The sequence below is a fragment of the Rhinatrema bivittatum genome, chromosome 4, assembly GCF_901001135.1.
Source record: "Rhinatrema bivittatum chromosome 4, aRhiBiv1.1, whole genome shotgun sequence".
Lineage (NCBI taxonomy): Eukaryota > Metazoa > Chordata > Amphibia > Gymnophiona > Rhinatrematidae > Rhinatrema > Rhinatrema bivittatum.
In genome coordinates, this window is record NC_042618.1 from 294,902,850 (window position 1) to 294,923,690 (window position 20,841).

A 20,841-nucleotide genomic window follows, 5' to 3' on the forward strand; every position below is an offset into this window, starting at 1 on the left:
CTTCAGAAGCAGAATCAGGATGTGTTGCTCCTGGAGAGGGGACTGAAGACAGTGGTCTGGAGAATACAGGAGCTAGAGACGGGGTACATCGAGTGGGTCTTAGTTCTCTTGCCCTTTGTTGGAGGCGACGATCAATACAACCAGCCAAATCTATAAGGCCATTGAGATCCTCTGGAAGATCGCGGGCGGCCAACTCATCCTTGATACGCCCGGACAGGCCCTCCATAAACACAGCCCGGAGGCTGTCATCACGCCACCCAACTTCAAGAGCAAGCGTGCGGAAATCCATGGCATAATCTGCTAAAGGGCGGGAACCCTGGTGTAACTGCAGTAGTTCCGAGGTGGCGGTGGTTAAGCGAGCCAGGTCATCAAAGGCTAACTTGAAATTAGAGATGAACTGCGAGACATTACTGAGCAAGGGATCATTCCGCTCCCAGAGTAGAGATGCCCAAATTAGAGCCTTCCCTTCAAGCAACGACAGAATATACGCCACCTTTACGGCATCAGTAGGAAACTGCTGAGGAAACAGAGTGAATCGTATAAAACATTGGTTCAGAAAACCTTGGCAAATCTTAGCCTCTCCAGCATAACGTGACGGTAGCTGAGTAATTGAACCAATGTTTACCGCTGAAGCTGGTGGCAGAGCAGGCACTGGATCTGGCATGGCATCCAGACGATTAGCAAGTCATTCTACAGTGGCTGCAAAAACATCCATGCAATGCTACAGTTGCTGCACACACTGGGCAATTCCAGGGTTAGCCTGAAGACCTGACAAATCCGCCGAGTCCATAGCCTTGCAAACTGTTAAAGCGGTTTAGTGGACTCTTAGGCCGGCCTGACGGAGAAGATGGAAATAGTCTCCGGACTAGCGGAACAGGCTGGGAGGCAGATACTGGACGGATTGAAGAGAAGGATCTTCACCCTGGAAGCCCGCGCTCCCCCAGGAGGAGCCCGTAGGAGCCGGACCGCTGGGACTTAGGCGAAAGGAGAATCCGATGAGAAGATCCGAGGTCAAGGCAGGCAAGTCAGGAACAGGACCAAGCCTGGCACTGAAGGCGGACACGAACCAGGACTGGAACTGAAGCAGGCAACTGGAACAGGAACCAGGATCAAGGCTGGAACTGAAGCAGGCAACTGGAATAATTACAAGCAGGAACTCCAGAGGAACACTGTAATGATAAGCAAACTTGTTGCAAGTCAGTAAGCTGAGGCAGACACCAGCCTTAAGTATTTGCCAGGGTCTGATTTCAGAAAGGGAGGCGGGGCGCCCAAGGCAGGAAAGGCCCTTTAACTCCTTACCTTTCGCGTGCGTGCACACCCAGGGAGGAGGCCCTTTAACTCCTGGCCTTTCACACGCGCGCGCATCCCCAAGGAGGAGGGGCTAATGCAGCGAAGGTAAGGTCCCGGTCGCGGCACTCGCGACCGGGGCCGCAACAATTTGTTTCTCTTTCCCATCTCTAGGCAATATATATATATATATATATTTTTTTTTTTTTTTTTAATCTAGCTAAAGATTTTGGAGGGGGATAGATAGCTGGTATTTCCTACATTGATGCACAGTTGAAGGAAGAGGCTGAAAAATCACTGAATTCATTTAATATAAAGCCAATTAATAGCAGACTTCTATCATCAGAGGAGACCGAAGACATGAAAATAGTTTGAAAGTCATAGCTATGCTTATAAATCCCAGGAAGATACAGCACAGAATTCACATTCCTTCATAAAACATCACTAGATTTTGATGGGTTTTTTTTTAGTAAATATGTTCTCATGGACAAGCAGGAAAGTCAGTTCCACTTGTAGGTGAAGTGGTGCTGAGATATAAACAGTGCCCTAGCTATAGCTAGAAAAGTTCAAAAGGCTTTTCTGCACACATGGGGTTGGAACCACACATTTTTATGAAGACCCCTTAGTCTCTTCTCCTCCATAGAATATTTCAGTCATATCTCATGGTGCTCTTCAGTTTTGGGGATTTTTTTTTACTCTTTATGAATTTAACATCTTAAACACAAGAATACTTGTATCAGAAAAAAAGATGAATATGCTAAGCCAAGTACATATCGACAAAATATAAACAAAAATAGAGGACAAATAATTTATAATCCATCATATTCCGCCCAAAAAAATTATAGGAAAAAAGAGGACCCAAGAGGTAATAAGAGCAATTAAATCTGAAATAAATAAAAAAAAAGAAATAGACAAACCAAGACATCATAATTTTGTTTTTTGGACACAGGGTTCCCTCTGGACTCAGGGTTTTGTCATTAAAATCTTTATTGTTTTAAAGAAAGCTGGTTATGTTTATTTTAATGTGTTTAACCTATTGTATTGTCCATATTATAATATTTATGTATTAATGTTCCCTGCTTAATAACTATTTGTTTAGATGGGCAGGCTACAACAACTTTGAAATAAATATTAATAAATGAAAAATATTTTGGGTCCCCTGCTTAAAAATTCTATAATTGGAGGAAAATATTAAGTGTTTAGCATTTAAGCATAACATTAAAAATTGTTTAATTTGCTCTAAGTTGTCTCCTAGGGCCATAAAATTGTGAAAACTTAGGGCTAAATTGTGTTTCTCGCGATAAAAGACCCATATATGTGAGTATGTGGGATGCATATGAGCAATGCAGATTTTAAAAGCTTCAAATTATGGGGTAGATATTCAAAGAAGCGCGCAGCCATCCATGTGTGCGTGGTTCCCGGCGCATGTACATTGATGTGCCAATTTTATAATATGCGCGCGCCGGGAATGTCCTTCGTGCAAGCATGTTTGAAAACCTATTTACCTACATGCGTTAAATCCAAAAAATTCCTATGAAAGTTTCACAAAATAAGTTTGCTCAAGTAACTGCTTAAAATTAGAAACATACTTATGCGTGGTAGGCGTGCGCATGATTTAAAATTCCAGTGTTTGTCTGCTCAAGTGCGTGTATGGGCACCTGCGTGCTCTTTTTAAAATTAGCCTGTTAGGTTCCATGATATCTTCCACCGAATGCATTGACACAGAGGTTAATCCATTCATCTACAGAATCTTCAGCATTGAAGATGAGGGAGACTACTTTCAGTGTCAAGGTGGAAGCCAGTCAAGACAACATCTCAATGTAGTTACCCTGTGCCTACTTCTCCAGATAAGGAAGCAGAGCTGAGTGCTAGGATGAGTGCTTTCAGCATCAAGCTCAGCACTGGAATTTATGCATCAAATCAACCCAAGGGCTGAAAACTTTGATAATATCGAGAAGGACTGGCTTACTAAGAGAATTAGGCATGTGGAAAATTTGTCAATGACAAATATCTCCATGTTAATGCTGAGTGCATCAGTCTCTTCCATTATTCTTCCTAATTTGTCTGTTGTATTCCTTGTAGAAGTATATTTTATACTCTGTGACTGGCTGAACAGTTACCATGGGTGATTTGTAATATGATTCTGGATAAAATTGTTCAGGACCTTCTCACCAATCATTCTAGGCTCCATATGAGCTTAAGCTCCACTGCACCACATACCTCTTGTTTTCTCTACCTCAAGGCAAGTAGATTCAACCTGCTGACTCTTTATGGAGAGGCTTTGCCAGAGACTAATAGGCCTTCATCCTATCCTGTAAAGGAGGTCATTCTTAGAAGTAGATTAACTTCAGAAAGTTGTTGCATGTCCCGGCCACGTGGATGCCGCAACTGGGCCTTGCGCTGCCCTCAGCTAGCTCCAGTCCCGTCGCTGCTGCCAGCTCCTGCCGTCCCTGTCGTTCACCACGACCCTCTCCGGCTTCCTCCACGCTGCAGGCCTCGCAGCGGAGCTCCCATCGAGGCTCCGTGTCTTCGGCCGCCTCGGCCCTGCCCCTAGGCACGCACGCGGCCGACGTACTTCAATTTAAAGGGCCAAGCATGGGAACACCGATGGGGATGCAGATTGATGACATCACAAGAGCCCTATATATAATGAGGCCCTGTCCCCAGGACCTCACCTTGGCAATCGGGTTGACACCGTGTTGTAGTAAGCTTGCCTAATCCTTGTTCCAGCGTCTCCGTGTGTTCTTGTATCCTTATTCAGGTAGTACCTTCAGACTGATATCTGGTACTGACCTCTGCCTGCCTGACCATTCTCTTGTCTGCCACCTGGAACTGACCACTGCCTGCCTGACCACTCTTCCTCTGCTGCCTGGAACCGACCCTTGCTTGCCTTGACTACACTTGGACTGACCTTGGTATTTGACCCTTGCTTTGACTGACCACTTCTGGACTGATATTCTGGCTCTGACCCTTGCACTTCACTCAGACACTCTCTTCTTGCCTACTGTGGCTACCAGACCAACCTGCTTGGAATCCACCCGCAGCCTTCACCTGACGAGACCTGCAGGCCCCGCCTGCCTCTACCGGAGAACCTGCCTGAACTGCTACCTCCCTGAGGTCTCCGGAGCTTCCAGTTTGGGTCTAGACCATCCTCTCTGCATCAGCTGTGCACCCTTGCTCATGGTGGGCACACCCCTCTGCTACCTCTCCGGGAGACTATCTGAGGCCCATCTAAGTCCAGGCGGTCCAGGTACCCAAGGGCTCAACCTGCGGAAACCCCGGACTGTTATTGGCGAAGCTCCAGCTAGCCTCTGCTCCTCGTGTGTTCTGCTTCCTGGTGGTAGGTGCTCTCTGGGTTCGACCAGAGGGTTGTACCAATTCTGTACCAGGTCAAAGGTCCACCTCCAGCGCAACAAAAGTGATGTATCTCTTCCAGGGTCCCCTATGGAGCATACCCTGAAGAAAGCATACTCCCTTTCATTCCCCAGACCATTTGTCTCCTCCACATTTTGATTCTGAATCAAAGCACTCATGGGAGTTAGAATATGACTACATGGCACTAGATTCAGACAAAGATGGCTGAGTCTACCATCTGACCCTTGTTCTCCAACTAGAATCACTTCACCTCCAAACGAACTTTCTTTTCCTGTTTTTGTAAAGATGATGTCACAAGCAATCTCATTTTAACACAGTAAATGACAGAAGAAAAAGACTGAAATGGCCCATTCAGTCTGCCTTGACTAGCAGGAGGAGGTAGAGCATACACCTCTTATGCTGGGAATCCTTAAATATCTGAATATACCTAATGGTATGGTATCTGTTTCAGTACACCAAGATCTAAAGGATCTTTGAATGGAGATCTGGGAAATGCCATTCGCCACTTCTTCAATAAGTAAAAAAATGGATGTAAAATATAAAGCTCAGCAAGTTTTAATTTTTTTTAGTAGTAGCTACTGCCACTCTGTGCAGCTTACCCCCAAGCCCAAGGGTAATACTAAGCCACAATATTTTACTGCGAGAAGGAACATACACAGCAAGAAGAAGGGGAGGAAGGGGTATTACCACAGTATTTTTTTCTCCCACGAAAAAATATATCAGTGGCTCCCCATGATACTTTTCCCTTGCGGAAAAACCCTTTGAGAAGAAGCAGTGCAGGGGAAAAAGGAAATAACAATGGTAGCCCACTTCACACGAGACAATCATCATCTTAAAGGGCCACCAGCAGCCCAAAACAGCCCATCCCCCCACTTTTCCACTGATTTTTCTCCTGTGTGTTATAATTTTTCCACTGACGTTTTGTTAAATCCTAGAAAAAATGGCCTCATGGGGGGGGGGGGAGGGGGGGAGAAGAGTATATTTTGTTGGTTGTATTGGGTTCAAAGTATGAATGTTTGCAAGTCTGGAGGTGTTGAAGTGCCACACACCTCCTGATCTGTTTGTATTTTTTATATTGTAAAACTTCAATAAAATGTTATTACAAAAAAAAAAAAAAGAATAGAAACTGAAAACAAAGGTCCCTAATTATGTTTTGTAGATGTTCACTGCTTTGATTGCGGATCCTTAGAGACTAGAGGATAGGAATGAAGAGCTAGGGTAAACTATATTAACTTTAGGTGTAACATTTCTGCATGGTGGGGGGGGGGGGGGGGGGGGGGGGGTAACATGCATGGAGCTGCAATTACTACTCTTAATAGGAGCATGGGGGGTGTAATATGCACGGAGCGGCAGGTACTACCTTTAACATAAGGCATGGGAATTAGTGGGCATGGAGTGCAGTACCACCCTTAACAGATAGCATGAGGGGTAGTTGCAGGGAGGGGCAGTTATTACCATAAGCAATTTGCTGGGAAGACTTGATGGACCATATGGTCTTTATCTGCCATCAATTACAATGTTACTTTCTTTCCTTTGGGCCTGCATAAAGTTGCTAGGATTACCCTCTGCAATCCATTTTGGGGGAGCCACTAAGGGATTCTGGAGTGCTTGAGGATCCTCCTCTACCCCTGGAATCCTATACAGCAGCCTCTATATGCCAAGAATAGTTAAGCTTCTCCCAATGGCATATCATCAATGTTTGGGTGTCATCAGTTCCCTGATGTATAAGTCTGGGTCCTCCAATGGGAAGACCTCAGGAAATTAGCTGAGCTGGTTGAACCAGTTGTAAATTGACTCCAGAAAGTCTCAAACTCTGGACAGTTGTGTTCCAAGATGATGGGGTATAGTAGCCAAGGGATTACTCCCACTTCTATGTTGGCTTGTCTGGCTGGGATCTTTAGCAATATCTAGTTGAATGAATATTGCAGCTGGTCTCCATGAATACTGGCAAAAGTCACTGTCCTTTCACAGACAATCTGTACTCTCTTGACCAGCTCCCTCCGTATAAGAGTCTTTATGGTTCCTGTGTCTACCAGGGCTTGCATAGGGGAGCCTTCAATTTCACCGGAACCACAAAAGTGGAGAAGCCCAAGCGGAGAATGTCGGCAAAGTTGCAGAAATGTGGAGGTCATCAGAATGACATCCATAGGTTCAACCCCTGTCTGGTGACAATTACAGGAAAAGTGGTCTCTCTCTCCACAGCTGAAGCAGTGTGGCAGACTTGAGTCCCATGACCGGTGCCAGGAAACAGGCCATTCCTTCTCTGGTCCATGTTAGGTATCTATCTAGCTTTCAGACTGCAGGTTCCTGGGCCCAGTGGAGACAATGTCTCTTTAAGTCTGGCATCGTCTGGGCTTGATAGAAAGCATAAGCCAATTCCAGTGCAATCTCCAGTGTGAGCATTGATTGCTGGCATACCCACTAAGAACATAAGAACATGCCATACTGGGTCAGACCAAGGGTCCATCAAGCCCAGCATCCGGTTTCCAACAGTGACCAATCCAGGCCATAAGAACCTGGCAAGTACCCAAAAACTAAGTCTATTCCATGTTACCATTGCTAGTAATAGCAGTGGCTATTTTCTAAGTCAACTTAATTAATAGCAGGTAATGGACTTCTCCTCCAAGAACTTATCCAATCCTTTTTTAAACACAGCTATACTAACTGCACTAACCACATCCTCTGGCAACAAATTCCAGAGTTTAATTGTGCTTTGAGTGAAAAAGAACTTTCTCTGATTAGTTTTAAATGTGCCACATGCTAACTTCATGGAGTGCCCCCTAGTCTATTATCTGAAAGAGTAAATAACCGATTCACATCTACCTGTTCTAGACCTCTCATGATTTTAAACACCTCTATCATATCCCGCCTCAGCTGTCTGTTCTCCAAGCTGAAGAGTCCTAACCTCTTTAGTCTTTGCTCATAGGGGATCTGTTCTATTCCCCTTATCATTTTGGTTGCCCTTCTCTGTACCTTCTCCATCACAACTATATCTTTCTTGAGATGCGGCGACCAGAATTGTACACAGTTCTCAAGGTGCGGTCTCACCATGGAGCGATACAGAGGCATTATGACATTTTTTCGTTTTATTCACCATGCCAATAATTCCCAACATTGTTTGCTTTTTTGACTGCCGCAGCACACTGAACCGATGATTTCAATGTGTTATCCACTATGACGCCTAGATCTCTTTCTTGGGTGGTAGCACCTAATATGGAACCTAACATTGTGTAACTATAGCATGGGTTATTTTTCCCTATATGCATCACCTTGTACTTATCCACATTAAATTTCATCTGCCGTTTTGATGCCCAATTTTCCAGTCTTACAAGGTCTTCCTGCAATTTATCACAATATGCTTGTGATTTACTACTCTGAACAATTTGATTACCTCACTCGTATTTCTTTCCAGATCATTTATAAATATATTGAAAAGTAAGGGTCCCAATACAGATCCCTGAGGCACTCCACTGCCCACACTCCCTTCCACTGAGAAAATTGTCCATTTAATCCTACATGTTGCACATGTTGGTCCAAGCCTCCAAAAAACTAATTTGGCTACTTCAGCACTCATCTTCCCTTCAGGCTGTAGCAATTTATTTTTTATTTCAAGCATTTATAGGCTATCTACCACCAAAGGCTCTTAAGTGGTATATAGGTTAAACACACATAATGTAAAAATCTAATAAAATGAAACATAGCACATCACGTCAGCATGAGAAAGGACATTCGTGAATCAAACCCAATTCAGCCACTGTAAATAAATGACATATAATTGTTTGCTGAAACAAAAACATCTTTAGCATGGATTTAAAAGTCGAGTCTGTAGTCAAATGGAGACTTTCAGGCAAAAAGTTTCATATAGTGGGAGCAGCTACTGAAAAGGCTATCTTTCTAGTTTCAGCCAATCGAACTATCCGCACATATCCAGCAGTCCCTGCTGTGACAAGCACAGCAACTGTGTTGGATTGTAAACATAGAGCATCACATTTATCCGGGAAGAAAATCCAAACCAAGCAATTTTTGCATTAATAAAGCTGTTTTATGTGTTACTTGCTACTGAACTGGCAGCCAGTGCAGATCATGAAGCACCCACATGACATGGTCTCTTATCGATTGTCCTGAGATCACTCGAGCCACAGTCTTTTGGAGACTTTGAAGTGTCTTCAAAGCATTTGCATTTCCAGCCTATATCTTTTAGCTGCTAGAAAAAGTTTCAAGGACTCTTCCTGGCCTGGGGAACTCCACCAAAATTGTTGCAAATACACTTTTTGGGTGTTCTTTCAAAGATAGAGACTTTAATTTCTGCATAGCTGGCCTTTCTATATGGATTTGCAACTGGAAAGCAGCCTGACTGCTTCCTCTTGTTGTGCGGGTGTCTCCTTGGACCGAAGGGGAATTGTTGCCACCTGTGGGGAGGGGCCCTTCAGGTCCCCACTGTTGGTAGGCGAGGCAGAAGACTGGCAGAGACCCCGCTAGAGCTTCACCACTACCAGCCCATGTTCCCCTCAGGTTGAGCCCTTGGGTACCGTGGCCAGCTGGATTTACGTGGGGCCTCCGCAAAGATGGAAGTACAGAGAACAGGCTAGTAGCGCAGTCTGTAGTTGATGTCCAGGCAAAGGTCTGGCAGGCGGTGTGGCTCGTAGTCAGTGTCCAGGCAAAGGTCGTGGCAGGTGGCGTAGCTCATAGTGAAGTCCAGTACGAAGTCAAACCAAAGACAAGCAGAAGAGACAAGGAGGGCAGGAATGAGGAAGGAACTCAGGACAACACGTAGATCACAGGAAGCGAGGAGACCTGTTGTCGAGGCAAAGGCTGGAAGCCAGATCCAACCCAGGGTTGATGTCATCAGGGAGGGCTGGCAGCATTTCCCTGCTGCGGGCCCTTTAAGAAAGGGAGGAAGGCATGTGTGCACACCTAGAGGGAAGACCCTCACAGGAAGAGCTTGGTGTCAACCAAGCTGCGGAGAGTAAGGGACCGGCGTCATCCATGAAGATCACTTCGGGGAGGCGACCGCGAGCGGAGGTGGTACTGCACATAAGCAGCAGCTTCCTGCCACTGCTACGGAGCCTGGGCCAGGCCCTGCCATGGAGGGGCATCGGGTGAGAGAAGCAGGCCGCGGACTTCCGTGGCCGTCAAGCGCAACACCTCTCAACAGATTGCTTAGGTAGGTGATAGATGCGGACCTTGGCCATTCTGCCAGTTTGACAGTTCATTCGAAGTTCACCCAATAACAGTCTGGGTCCTCATTTGAAGCCATCTTAAGTATTATGAGAAACAGTGGGGTAAGCTGGGTGTAACACCCATGGGAATAGTGGATCCTTGGTGTTGTGGAGTGGATGAGGCCATCTAGTGAGCAAGCTCACCAAGCCCACACAGACACCTGGCAGAGAAGCCTTATGGCGGGACTGGCTGGAGCTTCACTTATACCAGTCACTCCCCCCACAGGTTGAGCCCTTGGGTTCTGGCAGCCAGAAAGTCTTAGGTGGGTCCCTAGAGCAGTCTGGGAACGAGTGTCCAAGGCCAGGCGAGGGTCGGGGCTGGCAGCAAACATCAGAGAAAGATGACAAGCCAGAGGTTGGGGCAGGTTGGGGCAGGTTCCAAAGCAGATGGTCAGGACCAGGTGGCAATCAAGGAAGGTGAGGATCCAAGCTAGGGTCAGAATTCAGGAAGTCAAGTTGAGGAGAACAGGATGAGGCAAAGACCAAGATGGACAAGACTATGGTTAAAGCATAGACAAGGCTAGAGAAGGGCATGGACAAGGCTGGAACAAGACACAGGAAATAGTAAACCACACTGGGACACAAGGCACACCAGGGGACCTGTTGCTGAGGTGTCGGAGATGAGTCCAGGCCAACCTTAAATAGGGGAAGTGTTGCTGATATCAAAGGTGCCATGGGGAATTTCCCACCATGGCCTGTTTAAGAACAAACATCAGGTGCATGCACCTGGAGAGAACCTGGAGGAGCAGCAGTCAGCCAGTGTGTGAGGCATGCTGAGCGGCCTTCGGAATTTGAGGCAGCATCTTAGCCTCAGGAGGCATCAGGAGTAAGGTGGCTCATGGGGCCGTCCCGCAAGCTGCGGATTGTAGCAGTACCCCTCCTCCAAAGCCCCCTCCCGAGTCTTTTGGGCCTGAGCTTCTTGGGGAATATCTTGTAGAATTCTGATATAAGTTGGGGGGGGGGGGGGGGCTTGTGGATTGGAGGCTGGCTCCCAAGAATTCTCCTCTGGGCCATAGCCTTTAAAGGCAATGAGATATTGTAGCTGGTTACGAAATCTACAAGCATCCAGAATTTCCTATACGTCATACTGGGCATCTTCTTCTGTGGATCTCTCATGGATCTGGAGAACTGACCTACCAGGCCAAGAGAATGTCACTGCTTTGAGTAAAGAGACATGGAATACATCGTGTACTCTCAGAGAAGGTGGTAACTGGAGTCTATAGATTACGGGACCCAACTATCGCATTACAGGAAAAGACTCAATAAAATGTGGCACAAACTTCTTAGAGGGCATCTTTAGTTGAAGATTTTTGGTACTCAGCCAGACTAGACTTTCTGGGTGCAAAGGAGGTGCAGGGTGACATCTTTTATCAGCTTGCACCTTGGAGCACTTGGCCGCTTGCTGCAAAAGGTGTTGGGTCTTTAGCCGTAACTCTTGGAACTCTTGCCCCTTAAGGTAGCTGTTGGGCAGCTGTCAGAGATAGGAAATAGCCTAGAAATGTGGGGATAGTGTCCAAAAATGAAGAAAAAGGGTGAAGAGCCTTTAGAACTGTATACATGATTATTATGAGCAAACAGCCCATGGAAGCAGGGAGGCCCAATTATCCTGTCTTTGGTTTACATAGACATGTAGAAATGCTTTGAGACCTTGATTCACCCACTCCATCTGACCATTGCCTTGGGGGTAATAGGCAGCGGGAAAGTCCAATGTTATTCCAAAGTTCTGACATAAGCTTTTCCAATAACAGGCAGTAAACTGAATCCCTCGGTCTGAGAGGATGTGGCAGGGTAATCCAAGCAGACGAAAGATGCGTTGCACGAAAAATCTGGTCAATTCAGGCATGGTTGGAAGGCCAGAGAGAGGAATGAAGTGCGTCATTTTAGAGAATCTATCCACGACCACCCAGATGGTGGTGTTGCCTCTGGAGAGGGGAAGGTCACAAACAAAATCTGTGGTCACATGGGTCCAAGGTTCCATGGGAGCTTGCAGAGGCTGCAACAACCCCCACGGTCATGCTCTGATACTTTTCTGCCTGGCGCAGACCCTACATAATACTGAATGTCTGTTTCCATCTGAGGCCACCAGTAATGTTGCACAATTAATTCTAATGTCCGGGTGACTCCAGGATAACCAGATAGACGGGAATCTTGTACCCAATCAAGCACTTTCTAGCGTAGACGCCGGGGTACCATGGTTTTCCCTGGAGGGACAGGGTAGGTGGCCTTAATCACAATTTTGGCTGGATCAATGATGTGCCACAGAGATTCCAGGGTTCCTTCAGTATGAAATGACCAGGAGAGAGCATTAGCTCGATAGTTTTTGTCAGTGGGCTGGTACTGCAACTTGAAATCCAAGCGATTGAAAAACAAGAACCAGCGGGCTTGCATGAGTTTAATCTCTGAGCCAGTGCCAGATGTTCAAGGTTTTTGTGATCCGTATAGATGGTTATTAGGTGTTTGGCTTCTTCCAGCAGATGCCGCCATTCTTCCAGTGCCATCTTGACTGCTAGCAGCTCACGGTTTCCTATGGTATAATTTTTCTCCCATTGAGGAGAATTTCCTTGAAAAGTAGGAGCAGGTCACAAGTGTACCATTGTGATTATGTTTCAGGAGGACAGGGCCTACTCCGAGGGTCATTGTATCTACCTCATGAATGAATGGCCTGGCTGGATCTAGATGGTATAAACATGGATCCTGGGTGAATTCCTCTTTAAGTTGCTCAAAGGCTTGAATGGCAAGTGTGGTCCAGTTTTTGGCATCAGAACCTCTCTCTTCATTAGGGCTGTAAGTGAAGCCGTCAAGAAGGAGTAATTAGGGATGAATTGCTTGTAGTAATTGGCGAATCCCAGGAAATGTTGCAGGGCCTTGAGACCCTCAAGTTGGGGATACTCTAAGATGGCTTTTAACTTGTCTGGATCTTATATGGAGGCCATGGCAAGAGATGATGTATCCCACAAAGGGGAGTTCTTCCTGTTCAAAGGCACACTTCTCTAACTTAGTCTAGAGGTGTTGTTCATAGAGTATAATCAGGACCTGCTTCACATGACCCTGATGTTCCATCAGTGACTTGGAGAAGACTACGATGTTACCCAGGTAAACTACTACATGGAAGTAGAGAAAGTCTCTGAAGATCTCATTGACCATGAATTGAAATACTCCAGGGCATTATACAACCCAAAAGGCATCACTAAATATTCGTAGTATCCATCATGGGTGTTAAAGGCATTTTTCCATTCATCGCCTTCACGAATTCGAATTACATCATATGTTACCCAGAGGGAGGAGTTCCGTAGCAGTGGATGTGGTGTGGCTGGGCTTGTCAAAGATGAGGCAGAATTCTTTGAGGAACTGCTCCAACCTGGAAAGGAGAGAGTACTCCCTCTCCCAGAAGGGAGAGGCCCAGGCCAATGCAGAATCTCCCAATTGGGAGAGAATATATGTGATCTTAGTTTTATCTATGGGGAGGAGGACTGCCTGGAAGTCAAAGTGCAGGAGGCATTAAGGAAGCCCCTGTACTCGGATGGCTTCCCATGGAACTGCGGTAGAGGTGGCAGCTGCAGTAACCTGTCTGGGGCTTGAAGGTGGGGTCAGCTGGGACAGAACGACTGGAGGAGAAGCAGCCAGTTTTGGAACTGATAGCATGTACAGATGAGTCACCAGTCTACACAGAATACCAGTAACCTGAGCCAAGATGTTCTGTTGCTGAAGCATCCATTTGGCCATACTAGGAATGGCCTGCAGGGCAGCCAGAACCACTGTGTCCATGGCCTTAGCAACCTGTAACGCTCACAGGAATAATGGACTCTTGGTGCTCTGGTGTGGTTGGTGCCAGCTAGTGAGCAAAGCCCACTAGACCCATTTTGACAGCTGGCAGAGAAGCCCTGTGGGGGACTGGAAGGAGCTTCACCTGTACCAGCTGCCTCCCCCCGCAGACAGCCTTTGGGATCTGGTGGGTCCTTAGGGCAGTCCAGGAATGACAGTCCAAGGTCAGGCAAGGACTGGGGCTGGCAGCAGACAGCAGAGATGGATGACAAGCCAGAGGTCGGGGCAGGCAGCATACAGAAGAGAAGGATAACAGGCCAGAGATTAGGGCAGGTGGTAGATGAGGTTGGGTCAGTTCCAAAGCAGAAGGTCACGTCCAATCATCGATCAAGTTAGATGAGGGTCCAATTCAGGGTCACAATCCAGGAAGTCAAGCCGAGGAGGACAGGATGAGATGAAGACCAAGACAGAGAGGGCATGAATAAGGCATGGACAGGGCAAGATCAAGGCAGGACCAAGACACAGGAAATAGCAACATGTATTTGGCACAAGGCACACCAAGGAACCTGTTGCTGAGGCGTCAGAAATGTGTCCAGGCCAGCCTTAAATGGGGAAGGGCCGCTGATATCATCAAAGGATGCCACAGGGAATTTGCTGCCGTGCCCCTTTAAGAACAAGCACATCAGGCATGCATGCACCTAGAGGGAGCCTGGAAGAGCAATGGTCTGTCATCACATAAGCCGCATAGAGCGATCTTCGGAGTTTGAGGCGGAGTCTTAGCCTCAGGAGGCCTCAGGTAGTGTCAGAGGTGAGTAAGGTGACTCGTGGACTCTTTTGTAGTGCTGGCTGCTGGGCCCACTATAACATTTTGCAGCTGCTGCTGCTGCCCCTCTGTGGAATAAGCACTCCATGATGGGTTAGCATGTGTTTTGGTATAGCAGGGCTTCTCTGCTCCCAGAGGACCTCTGCCCCACTCAAGAACACAGCAAAGAGAGAAGAGAAAAAAAAAAAACCCTCTCCATTCTCAAGGGTAAGCTGTACAGTTCTTCATACCAATTTACAGCTCACCAGATGGAAGCCCTGAGTAAAATGTCAAATTGGCTAGCTTCTCTTATAGTCTGGTTAACAAACAATAATCTTTCTTTAAATATGGCCAAGACAGAAATGATATATTTAGCTAGATTCCCATCAGAAAAAATACAAAGTAGTATCTTGTAGATGAAGTACAGATTCCTATAACTACTCAGGTACCTAATCTCAGAGTTATAATGGATACCACTAATCACTTTACCCACATGTAAATTAAGTAGTAAAAGGTGCCTTTTTAAAACTCCAAATGATATAGAGACTTCATCCTTATTTGAATTAAATGACCTGAGGACCATCATTCATTCCCTTGTAATGTCTACCCTTGACTATTGTAATGCTTTATATGTAGGGTTGCCTCAGAACACTATATGAGCATTACAATATGTGCAAATCTCTGCTGTTTGGGTGGTATCAGGAATATCCATTCGGTAACATATTATTCCTGATAGTGTGGTGAATTCAATTCAAAATTATTTTACTTTTTTTTTTTTTTAAGGATTTACTGGGTTGGCGCCTTCTAGCTTCAATGTTGCTCTTAAATTGCATCAGCCTACTCAATCCTTAAAATCTGCTTTACAGAACCTACTTGCTGTGCCCTCATTCAATCAAATAAGACTTGATGAAGCTCATGAATTCCCCCTTCTGAAGTTCATGAATTCCCGTTCTGAACTTAGGAGTGGGAATTCCCCTTCCCACTCCTAAGTTCCTTGTTGAGGTTTAGGGAGATGATAAAATCCATATTTTTCCAGCAGGTTTTCAATTTGTGTGAAGATAATTAACCTTGATCAGATGATTGATGCTATGATTCATTGTACAGATTCTATTGTTTGCACATAATGTCTCTGCACTTTAAAGGAGATGAGGTGACTGAAGCATGTTACATTTAAATGTTTTAGTACTGGATATTTTTAAGTGATAGATGTTTGAATTCATATTTTATTACATTTTGTTTAATTGCTGTAGCTACTTATGAATGTTTTATTGGAAACTGCCTAGAAATACAGGGTGGCCCATGGAAAAGTAGCCTGCATACAATGTACTGGTATTGGAGGCGGGCTACTTTTCCATGGGCCACCCTGTATTAATAGGCGGCCCATAAATTTTAATTAAATAAATAAGGGAAAAGAAAACCTAGCCTGCCAGGCTCTTACTCATTGCACTACTCTCTCTATCTGGGCAGGGCTTGCCCACTGAACTCTGTTTTCAGAACTGCCGCTGCAGCCATGCACAAAAGAAAACTTTTCTAATGAGGATCTCTGGTCTGTGTAGGAATTAGACAAGAAATCTCCCCGCTGCCCCCATATGAAATAATGTGAGAGAGGGCCTTGGATTCTGGAAGGAAACCAAACGACAGAAGTAGTCTGGACTCTGGCTTTTCTCACACAAATTATTTTTAATATTTAAAGGTTAGGGCAGTCAGACAGACATACAATATTTTAGCATTATGTTTGGTAGTTCTTCCTCCTGTCCTAGGTCTGTCTACTCACTCTTGGGCCTGGGCTTTTATGTTTCTCCCCAAGGAACTGCCCACTGCCTTGGCTATCCTTCTTGGGTGTCTCGTAAGGTGGACTGAGCTAGATAATTGGAGCCAGTGCTTTAAGCTGTTCTGGGGGTCTCTGCTATATGCCCCTTCACAGCAGTCCACAAGAATACTACCAAAATGGCTCAGTGCATCCTATGCAATGTGAAATGAGGATCAAAAACTAAATATGTATATCCTAAAAGAGAGGGGGAGCTCAAAAAGATATAAATACACTTGAAGCAAGAATTTTCCAGTGAAAAAGAAGTCATGCTATGAAGTTCAAAAGGAGTAAGCTAAGAAAATATTTCTGTGCATAAATGATGATGTTATGAACGTGGACCCTTGGACCGGCTACAGTGCTGGAAGGATCCGCTGGAGGAAGGCCTACAGTGGGACTCATGGCCGGCAGGCGGTACAGGACAGGAGACCGGGCAGGACCTTCACCTGTATCAGCCCTCGTTCCCCGCAGGTTGAGCCCTTGGGAGCCGGGGCCGGCAGGACTTAGGCAAGGGTCTCCTGGCAATGAAGAATCCAAAGAACAGTTCAGGTCAAGGCAGGCAGAAGTGTGGGAGAGATGGAGATGGTCCAGAGGTTGTGGCAGGCGGCAGTGGTGTGTGACGGAGATCCAGGCCAGATGTCGGAGCAGGCTGAAGACTAGTGAAGTTGAAGGACGAGCCAAGGGTCAGGACGGGCAGCAGACAGAGAACCAGAAGCCAAGCTAAAGTCAAACCAGGGAAGCAAGCTGATGAGGGAACAGGAGCAGGACCAGGAACTCGGGAGCGGAGCAAGGCAGGAACACGGAGGATGCAGGAACAGGAACACAGGAACTGAAGAATGCAGCAACTAGACACTCAGCGAGTCGACCTGTTGCCAAGGCAGGGAACAGAGATCCAAGCTGGGTTTAAATACCCCAGGCGTCTGACATCATCTTCGGGAGCTGGGCCGAGGTTTCCCGCTGCGGCCCCTTTAAATCCCGGCCCGATGCGCACGTACGCACCTAAGGGGCAGGGTTTGGAGGAGGAGGTCGGCGTGGGGAGAATGCCACGGGAAGGCCAAGCCGCGGCCTAGAGCCGCACGGAGAACATCGCCAAGGATCAGAGAGGTGCAGCAGGTAAGGAGGGAACCCGGCCGTGGGCGCCTGCAGCCGGGGTTCACAACAGATGATAGATACATGAAATAGCCTTATCTAGACAATAGGAAAGATTTAAAATAACATTTATGTCATGAAGCCGATTTTAAACTGCATAAATAATTAAAATATTGACCCCTTTGTAATTAATTTCATGATTACATCTTTCTTTCAAATTGTCACATGTTGCTTTGGAAGTATATATGATTAATAATCAGAAGGCAAACTGTGGTGCAAGATTTAAATCATTTTCTTTCCTCATATTTGAAATGCAGGCAGTACATAATTCGTAGATAACTGAATTATCGAAGAAAACTATTTAAATAAATCAAGTTAAAGTAATTTTCCTTTTCTTAAGAAACAATGCAGTGAGGCACATATTCTCATAGAGAGGATTTGCATGATGAGATTAATTACATGATTGATTAGTATGAAAAAGTTTAAGATTATGTTGTTCCAGCAGACATCTAAGTAGTCCGTTTTGTAGGATATGTGCCATGTTTTAATATGTAAATATATTGGGCCAGATTTTAGTAGCTACGTGCGGGCGTAGATTTGCGCACGCTACCCGGCGCACACAAATCTACGCCCGATTTTATAACATGTGCACGCTACCCGGCGCACACAAATCTACGCCTGATTTTATAACATGCACGCGCAGCCGCGCGCATGTTATAAAATCCAGGGTCAGCGCGCGCAAGGGGGTGCACACTTGTGTGCGCCGAGCCCTAGGGGAGCCCCGATGGCTTTCCCCGTTCCCTCCGAGGCCTCTCCGAAATCCGAGCAGCCTTGGAGGGAACTTTCCTTCCACCCCCCCCCGCCCCCAGCCCTATCTAACCCCTTCACCTTTGTTAAATAAGTTGTGCCTGCCTTCAGGCAGGCGAAGGTTGCGCACGCCGGCTGAGTGCCGGCACGCGATCCCCGGCACAGCCGCTGTGCCGGAGGCCTTGATCCTGGCCCCGCCCACTCCCCGGCCCTTTTATCAAGCCCCGGGACATACGCGTGTCCCGGGGCTTGCGCACGTCGCCGGGCCTATGCAAACTAGGCTCAGTGCGCGCAGGAGCGGGTTTTTGGGGGTTACGCACGTAACCCTTTTAAAATCCGCCCCATTATGTATCACAGTGTTTGTGCATGTTGTTTTGTAATCCACTTTGATGAGCTATACTGGATAATGTGGAATATACATTTTAAATAAATATATAAAGGATGATCTTCAATAGAATATTTTCTTTAGACATTGAATGGATAAGCCATTTAAGTCCTTTAGCTGTCCTTTTGCAGGGAGCAATGAATCTTTCTTGGAACATAAAGCTCCTACTTATAATCCAAATCTCAGCAGTTTATTCCCTTCCAACAAATACATGTTTTACAAGAATGTCTTCTGAATGCTGAAGAATTTCACCATTCAGCAAACTCTTCTGTACGGCTTACTAAAGGTACTTATAGAGATTGTAATGGTACCACCAATTAGGCTTTCTTCAGATGGCAACTTTTCAAGAGAAGCCAGGTAGGTTGTCGAGATTAAAAAGATAAGCATCTTTGCAACTGGAGACTGATTTATTGTATCTTGCTAGCACTGGGAATCTTGCTGACATACTGCAGCTCTGCTTAAGGAAGAAAATATTAAACTGAAGCACCTATTCAATTTAAGAAGTTACAGATGTAAGAAAATATACATTTATCTTTAAGACAATTTGTTTTTTGTTTTATAATTGTAGTGTTGTGATGCATGAAGGAAAGAAAATCATGGCAGATTCTGGACCCATCTACGATAAGACATATGCTGGTGGCCGTTTAGGATTATTTGTCTTTTCTCAAGAAATGACCTTCTTTTCAGATCTTAAATATGAATGCAGAGGTAAGAAATGCAAATTTATTTTTTTTTTTTAACAGAAATTGCATGCTTTACAGAAATAAAACACTTTTCTGTAAGCCAAGAAGTTAAACTTTAACTCTGTTTTAACAAGGAAGATATTATATAAAAACCATCACTACAGGACACATCCTTTCCTGAAAAGGGAAGGGAACAATTTAATGGTATCAAGGGTACTCCTGGTGAAATTCTCCTGAAAAAAATTACAAATACTGAGCAGAATATTTTAGAATTCTACAGATTTTAGTTACATAGAAACCTGACAGCAGAAAAAGACAGTATGGCCTATCTAGTCTGCCCATTCACACCAATGAATTCAGCTTTACAATCCCTACCATTCCCTCATAAATCCCCTTATTTATCCTATGCTTTCTTTAATTCACATACTGTTCTTGATTCTACCACCTGCATGGGGAGATAGTTCCAAACATCCACCACCCTCTCTGTAAAGAAATATGTCCTTAGATTACTCCTGAGTCTTGCCCCTTTTACCCTCATTCCATGACTCCTCCTTCTAGAGCCTTTTTTTCTGTTGAAATGCACATGGAAATTTTGGAGGTATTTAAATGTCTCTATCCTGTCTCCCCATCTCTCATTTTTCCTGTAAGGTATTCATGTTTAGATCTTTAGATCGGTCATCATATGCTTTAAAACAAACACCAATAACCATTTTAGTAGCCACCCTCACTCCAAATAGTTTATATCCTTTTGAAGATGCAGTCTCCAGAATTGTATACGGTATTCCAAATGAGGTCTCACCAGGGACATATACTAAGGTAATATCACCTCCTTTTCTCCAATCCCTATGCAGTCAAGCATCTTTCTGATTTTTGCTATTACTTTATCCACCTGTTTAGCTCCCTTAATATTATCAGATAAAATCACTCCCAGATCCCACCTGTACCTCTCCCTTGGTTTTTTGCAGCCTAAAGGTATAACTGCATTTTTACCATTAAATCTTAGCTGCCAAAATCTGGACCATTCCCTCTTGCTTTGCTAGATCCTCCTTATGTTTTCCACCCATTCCTGGATGTCCACCCTGTTGCAGATTTTGGTATCATTAACAAAAGACAAACCTTTCCAGCAGGGTCAGTGCTAGCTGTTTTGCTGCCCTTTATGATGTGCTGTCCCCCCCACCCACACATTCATTCATTCTTTGTCCCGTGCCTACCAAAAAAAAAAAAAAGCACAGCTCCTTCCAGTGATACAAACTTTAAAAACTGACACCACTCCTCCCTCCAGAAACCCATGGCTGGTATAAGGGTATTAGGTGCCCTAGGCTAACCTTATAGCCTTGCACAATGCCCTAGGGATGTGCAGAGGGACTGCATATGTTACATTCAGTATTCGTATTCGTCGGGGGGGCAGATACATTGCATTCGGCAAGGGGGGCCCCCGATCTGTTCATGCGTTCCATTCTTATTCGTTTCCCGGCTAAAATTGAATTAACTACAGCCCTCCACCCTCCTGACCCCCCAAGACTTGCCAAAACTCCCTGGTGGTCCAGCAGGCGTCCGGGAGCCATCTACTGCACGCATGCCATCGGCTTCTATGGCGCCGATAGCCTTTGCCCTTACTATGTCAC

The 20,841-nt window shown here is 45.5% G+C and overlaps 1 protein-coding gene across 1 annotated transcript in view; it reads left to right on the top strand.

Annotated features, from left to right (window-relative positions):
* Positions 1-20,841, top strand: part of THBS1 (thrombospondin 1) — a 204,542-nt gene that overhangs the window by 173,197 nt on the left and 10,504 nt on the right. Inside the window, exon 20 of the mRNA XM_029600203.1 lies at positions 19,102-19,241. Coding sequence (XP_029456063.1) covers positions 19,102-19,241 — 140 coding nt within the window. The remainder of the gene's footprint in view (positions 1-19,101; positions 19,242-20,841) is intronic.